Genomic DNA, 6,484 nt, shown 5'->3' on the forward strand with positions numbered 1-6,484 from the left:
TGCACTCACCTAGATAAATTACACAGGCTCCATCAAAGCTCCTCACGGCACCCGGGAACTGTCCCAGCTGTGACTTGGTCTCCTGGACTTTCCATAAAGCATCTTCTTGGCAGGTATAGTCCATACCTACAAAACTTTAGACTCCGAGGCTTTCTGTACCTTAGGGCTCAGTGAATGGGAAAAAAATCTAGCTATGTCTCTGGGCCCTGCTTTATGTGTGAACCTCTGTCTTTCACTTCTGAATTGCTGGGATTTTGGCCAAACTGCCCAACATGAAGCCCTCCCTTGCCTTAGGCAGAAAGAGATGGCAGTGAAGGGGAAAGGCCTCTGGGGAAAAGATATGCAAGGAATTGGGCACTGGGGGAATGTTTAAGGCCAAATGTTACTTATGGCCTTGGAATCTGTAGGGAGATAATGTTATTGAGATTTGGGGATAGAGGAGAATTCCGCTGGCTCTTCTGTTCCCAGAGCCTTGAGGTTTGGTTCCAGGAGGTGGCTTAGCTCTTCTGCCTAGAGCATCGTGTCTGGTTATTCACTTCGGTTCTGTCCTGAATGAGAGCCCGGGGATTCAGGGTTTTGGAAAATCTTGGAAATGTCTCTTGATGCTTATCTTTCCTCCCGATGTCTCCTCTCTCAGGTACCAGGACAAGCTCACTATGGCAAACCATCAAAGAAATGACCATTTTGGAGGTGATGCTGGGAATGAGCACTGGACTATTAGCATCCTCTTCTATGTCCTCTGGGCACCCGAGAATCCCATCCTATCCCTCAGATATGGCTCTTGGCACATAGCAAGGTGCCCATATGCCACTAGGCCTTCGTTTTCTGCAGGGTGGAGACCACTACTTATAGCCACTGCTCTAGCTACGGCTTACAGCATCGGGCCAAGCAGCTGAGTCTCAACACATAGGAAGTGTAGAACTACTTGTCACTTTGTCTTAATTGTTTGTCCTCTTAGAACAGTAATCCTTAGTGGCCTTTGCTTACCATGGATTTACTGCAAAGAAAGTCCAGGTTGATGGGCTACAGGAAGGCTGCCAGTTTGGGGATGTAAACCCCCTGGATGTAAACCTTCATTACAGAAAGGGCCCCAGGTTTAGTTCATCTTCCTCCTATTCTTGAGACTTAATCTTCATGCCTATCAATTGTTTTCATTCCAACAGTCAGAAGTACTCCTCAGTCTGGGAGGGTTTCTGACTTGGAGCAGCAGGTGTGGATCTTTCGTGGTCAGGGCCTTGTGGTGGTTCCATGGAGTAGCAACATAGCCCCAGGTCAGTGGTCACCTGCTACTGCTTTACTCCTGACATAGCCTCTGTTAAAGAAAGTGTCAGTGCCCTATCATGTAGTAGGATGTTAACCACAGTTAACAACAGTCAGAAGAGAGCTTCTTGAGTGTTTGACCATAAATAAATGCTAAATATATGAGATGAAGGATATACCGATTCTCTGGTTTCCTCATTGTTGTATGGCATAGACATGCATTGAATCGATACTTTGTGCCTCCAAAATATGTCTAATTATGTGTCAAAAACCGAACTTAACTTTCCATGGGGCTTCCCTGGAAGGGGCAGAATTTTACTCCTGCCTTGAAATAAAAGTCAGGGAGAGGTTTGTATCAGACTAGAATAAAGTAGTCACCAGCAGATCTGTCCTATGGAAGGGGAAGATATATGTTTATATACATCAAGGCATCCTAAAAGGATGAAATGAGGGGGAAACACAGAAAGGTAAATTTCAACATCCCATTAGGCTAATGGTCACAGCTCTCTAAGGGTCAGAGAAAACAGCGTAGCGTAGGAGCTTCGACCTCCAGGTGTTTAAGGACAGGTGTGAACATCTCAATCCTACCATCTGCTTCACTCTGTGCAGACCCCAATAGCTAGGACAGGACTTGCCGGTCGGGATGGATGGGAGAGTGGGTGGATGACCGCTTGATTAGTCTGGGTAGCAGGGGTTGCCTTCATCAGGCGTCCTCTGGCCTAGCTTGACAAACGCTGCTCTGCTAAATCAGAACAATTGGAGGGCTCTGTGTTCCCGGCCTCAGAAGGAAAGCGTTATCTTCTTTATTCATACAGTCACCATCACGGTCCTCCCATGCAAGTATCCAGAGTCTCTGGAGCAAGGCAAGGGGATTCCCATTTACATGGGAATCCAGAATCCAGACAAATGCCTGTTTTGTGAAGAAGTTGATGGACAGCCCACTTTGCAGCTCAAGGTCGGTGACCCAGAATAACCACATAAAGATTAAAAAAAAAGCCTGCATTTCTTTTTATAATTTTCATTTTCAAGTTAGCATAGAAAGCATTAGGTTGCCTGTGGCGGTGTTTGAGTAAAGCGTGTTTTAGTGGATCCTCAACATCCCAGCTCCCTCCTTTAACCTCACTTCTAACTCTCCACCAGCTTCCGTTCTGTTGCATGTCACACACGTCCTTTTACTTCCCCCACATCATTGCCACTCCCCCTCCCCCACTTGGTTTCCTTTCTGGTGTTTAAGAAAAACTTGTGCATCTTGACATGGTTTATTTGGCAGGATATTAAATTTTAGAATTAACAAAGAATTTTCTTTTCCTAAGCATGTTTGGTTTTAGCCCCCTTTTTATTTAATATTTTAAAAATTTCCATCTCCTCCCCTCCTCTTTCCCCTTCCCTCCCCTCCCTTCCACCCATACCCCCACTCCCTCCCTCTCCAGGCCAAAGAGCCATCAGGGTTCCCTACACTATGTTAAGTCCAAGGTCCTCCCAACACCCCCAGGTCCAGGAAGGTGATCAACCAAACTGACAAGGCTCACAGTGAGCCCGTCCATGCCGTAGAGTCCAAGCTCATCGTCATTGTCCTTGGCTTCTCAGTCAGCCTCCACCATCAGCCACATTCAGAGAGTCCGGTTTGGTCGCATGTTCCATCAGTCCCATTCCAACTGGTCTTGGTGATCTCCCGTTAATTCTGTTCCACCGTCTCAGTGGGTGAACGCACCGCTCACGGTACTGACTTTCTTTCTCATGTTTTCCCTCTTTCTGCTCCTCATCAGGACCTTGGGAGCTCAGTCCGGTGCTCCAATGTGGGGCTCAGTCATTTTCTTCATCTATCGCCAGGTGGAGGTTCTATGGTGATATGCAAGAAATTCATCAGTATGGCTATAGGAACTGGCCTTTTCAGGCTCCCTCTCCTCAGCTGCCCAAGGAACTAGCTGGGGGCATCTCCCTGGATACCTGGGAACCCCTCTAGAGTCAAGTCTCTTGACAACCTTAATATGGCTCCCTTAATTAAGATATATGCTTCCCTGCTCCCATATCCACCCTTCCTATATCCCAAGCATCCCATTCCTCCAAGCTCTCCCCATCCTCCCCTTCATGCTTTTCTCTCCCCATCTCCCCTTGCCCCCATCCCACCCCACCCCCAAGTTCCCAATTTTTGCCTGGCAATCTTGTCTACTTCCAATATCCAGGAGGATAACTATATGTTTTTCTTTCGGTTCACCTTCTTATTGTCTTCTCAAGGATCACGAATTATAGGCTTGATGTCCTTTAGTTATGGCTAGAAACCGATTATGAGTGAGTACATCCCATGTTCAACTTTTTGGGTCTGGGTTACCTCACTTAGAATAGTGTTTTCTATTTCCATCCATTTGCATGAAAAATTCAAGATGTCACTGTTTTTATCGCTGAGTAGTATTCTAATATGTATATATTCCACGGTTTCTTCATCCATTCTTCCACTGAAGGGCATCTAGGTTGTTTCCAGGTTCTGGCTATTACAAATAATGCTGCTATGAACATAGTTGAACAATGCTTTTGTAGTATGATTGGGCATCTCTTGGGTAAATTCCCAAGAGTGGAATTGCTGAGTCCTGGGGTATGTTGATCCAGAATTTCCTGAGAAACTGCCACACTGCTTTCCAAAGTGGTAGCCCCTTTTTAAAATGTGGGCATATCCTGCTGCAGCCTACCTTCATTGTCAGCTGTGGGAAGACCAAGCCCCGCCTTGATTTACCAGAAGCAATGGGCTATAGCTTGGTATTTTAAGCCAAATAAACTCTTTCTCCCCTGGAGCAACATAAAAAACAGACATGTAATAGACTTCAATTTATCTTCCCTTCTTTATTTGAGGATTTTAGTGTCTCTTAAATTTTAAGATGTCCTCTGTCATTGTGCCTTCACGTGTGTCCTTTCCCTAACTCTCCTGGATTTCTCAGTTTAGAATTCCCAGTCACCAGTCAGAGGATTCGCCTTAGTACTGTATACTACCTTATATAATTCCCATGCTTTCTGCCCTCCCATTGTTTATTTATTTACACATTGGCCTTGCCTTCTAGCAGAATTTCTCAGCCAGTTTATAATTATGCTTTTGTCTTGGTTTGCCTGTTAAATGAGCCTTCCTTAACCTTTTCTAAAAGGTTCATCTTTGCTCTTCCAAGTCCTAAGCTTTCAAGTTGATTGTATTCATTATATATACACAGAGAAATATAGATACATAAATATAATTTCATTTATACGTGTGCGCCATAAAACTCACTTTAATTAGGTTAATTCAACTCAATACAATTTAGTTTAGCAAAACGTGCAGGAACTTAATTATACCACATGACTGCATGGTATATCATTAAACAGAATGGCAAAGGACTCTGAGCTTGTCCAGCCTGGATTCTAGAAGAAGAGAAGACATACAAATTTTAGATATAATAGTACACTTGTCACATGCCCTAGGAATAACAAAGCAAAACAAAATCAGATCAGGGCTGAGCCTGGGAGTAGCAGAAACAGGAGTGGAGTCAGGCCCCAGTGTAAATTATTTGGTAGGTGTTATTGTGTAGGAGGGATTCTTGGAGAGAGCAGGAGGCTGGGAAGTCAGCAAATGAGGGTGGGTCCTGGGCCAGTATAGACAGGTGTGTAGCAGTGAACTGAGACCAGACCTCTGCCAGAACCTGGCCACCCACCCAAGTGAAAGGAGAAACCTGGAATGCCTTGAGCAGGGTGACCCAAAATAACTGAGACTCCAGATTGATCAGATAGGGGGGAAGAGGGGAAGGCCTCAAGAGGCTTTATGGGGAGTTAGGTGGGAGTCGATAGCTCTGAGATGGTATGGAGTGGGTGCGGGTAGATTCTGAATACACTCAGTGTCAGCAACAAGACTGTGGACAGAGTAAATGTGATTGCATCCTGAGCTCTGTCCTGCCTTTTTCTAGGTCTCTCTTCTGTTGGATTTTTGACCTCAGTCATTGATAATGTATGGATTTTAGGAGATCTTAATGTGATAGCATTGGAGATTAAATCTTGCTTATACAGAGTGAGTTTAAAGAGATACACCAGACAGCAAATATTGGCAGCTATTGCAAGGGGTTTTCTGTAAAGTAAGAACTGACAGAGGTGTTGGGTCATTAAAATACAGTTATGTGACACTAACAATGAATTTCGTACACAGTGGTCTCCTAAGACGATGTCATCCAGTGACATTGTCACTGGGTGTGTAAGCAGTTTTGCAATGTTGACACAATGGTGAAATCATCAACAATTACTCATAGCATGTGTCTGTCGTTCAATGCCGTGCCTATGTTTTTTAAGATGAAAGCAAATATAGAGATAAAAATGATTGAGCAGAGAAAGCAAAAGTGGGTGCTGCATGAGAGAGCGGGAAGGCCAGCTAGAAGAATGTCCATGGATGAGGGAGTAGAGAGAAGTCGTGGCTAGTCGTTCTCAGGTAGGGAGGACAGGTAGAGACGAGATGCATCCGGTTGGTGGGTAGTTAGGAGACCTTCTCAGCTTTCTCAGGGAGTTGGAAGCCAAGCGTGAAGATGACGGAAGTGGGGTGGGTGCTAGAAATGAGAAGGCAGACCTTCAGTGTTTGGCAGTCAGCCAATCTCTGCTGAGCCGAATGTCAGGATAGTCTGGGTAAGTCTCAGAAGTGTTCATGGTTGGTGGGTAGGAATGCTGAAGGCAGAGGGTGTTTGCTAGTGAAGGAGAAAACACAGAACAGAGATAGTGAGAGGCAGGGAGGGCTGATGCATGTTCATCTGCCTCCCTTCCTTTCCTTTCCCTTTCTGCATCTTTCTTTTTCTTTTTGGAGAGGGGGGTGCATTATGGGAGACTGAACCGAGGGCCTTGCACTTGCTAGACATGCTCTACCACTGAGCTAAATTCCTAACCCCTGAAATGTCCTTTTCTTGTTCTCTTGTAAGAGAGGCTTCCTTGAACTCAGGAATATATATTGGTTCTGCAAAAATAGCTTTGCCTATCAGAAGCAGCTTCTATTTTGCTCATGTGTATTCTCTCTCACACGCAGGAGGAGGAGATTTTGGATTTGTACAACCATCCTGAGCCCAAGAAGCCTTTCCTGTTTTACCATACCCAGACGGGCAGAACGTCCACCTTTGAGTCAGTGGCTTTCCCTGGCAGCTTCATCGCATCCTCCAAGAGTGGCGAGCCCATCTTCCTCACGTCAGAACAGGGGAAATACTACAACATTAACTTCAATTTAGATATAGGGCCTTGA

The 6,484-nt window shown here is 45.2% G+C and overlaps 1 protein-coding gene across 1 annotated transcript; it reads left to right on the forward strand.

The window, feature by feature from the left end:
• The first annotated feature begins 656 nt into the window (after positions 1-656).
• Positions 657-6,484, forward strand: LOC119819718 (interleukin-36 gamma-like). The gene is made up of 4 exons (XM_038338043.1): positions 657-690; positions 1,164-1,271; positions 2,076-2,215; positions 6,275-6,484. Exons 1-4 carry the CDS (start codon positions 657-659, stop codon positions 6,482-6,484), a joined length of 492 nt encoding a protein of 163 aa, XP_038193971.1.

Source organism: Arvicola amphibius, chromosome 7, assembly GCF_903992535.2.
Source record: "Arvicola amphibius chromosome 7, mArvAmp1.2, whole genome shotgun sequence".
In the NCBI taxonomy this organism is placed as follows: domain Eukaryota; kingdom Metazoa; phylum Chordata; class Mammalia; order Rodentia; family Cricetidae; genus Arvicola; species Arvicola amphibius.

Bases quoted from the DNA above. Each gene is read 5' to 3' on its own strand.
- LOC119819718 (XM_038338043.1), top strand. From the start codon at position 657: ATGGCAAACCATCAAAGAAATGACCATTTTGGAG. The intron at 691-1,163 runs GTGATGCTGGGA...TCATTCCAACAG, and splicing joins AAGAAATGACCATTTTGGAG to TCAGAAGTACTCCTCAGTCT. The intron at 1,272-2,075 runs GTCAGTGGTCAC...TTATTCATACAG, and splicing joins GAGTAGCAACATAGCCCCAG to TCACCATCACGGTCCTCCCA.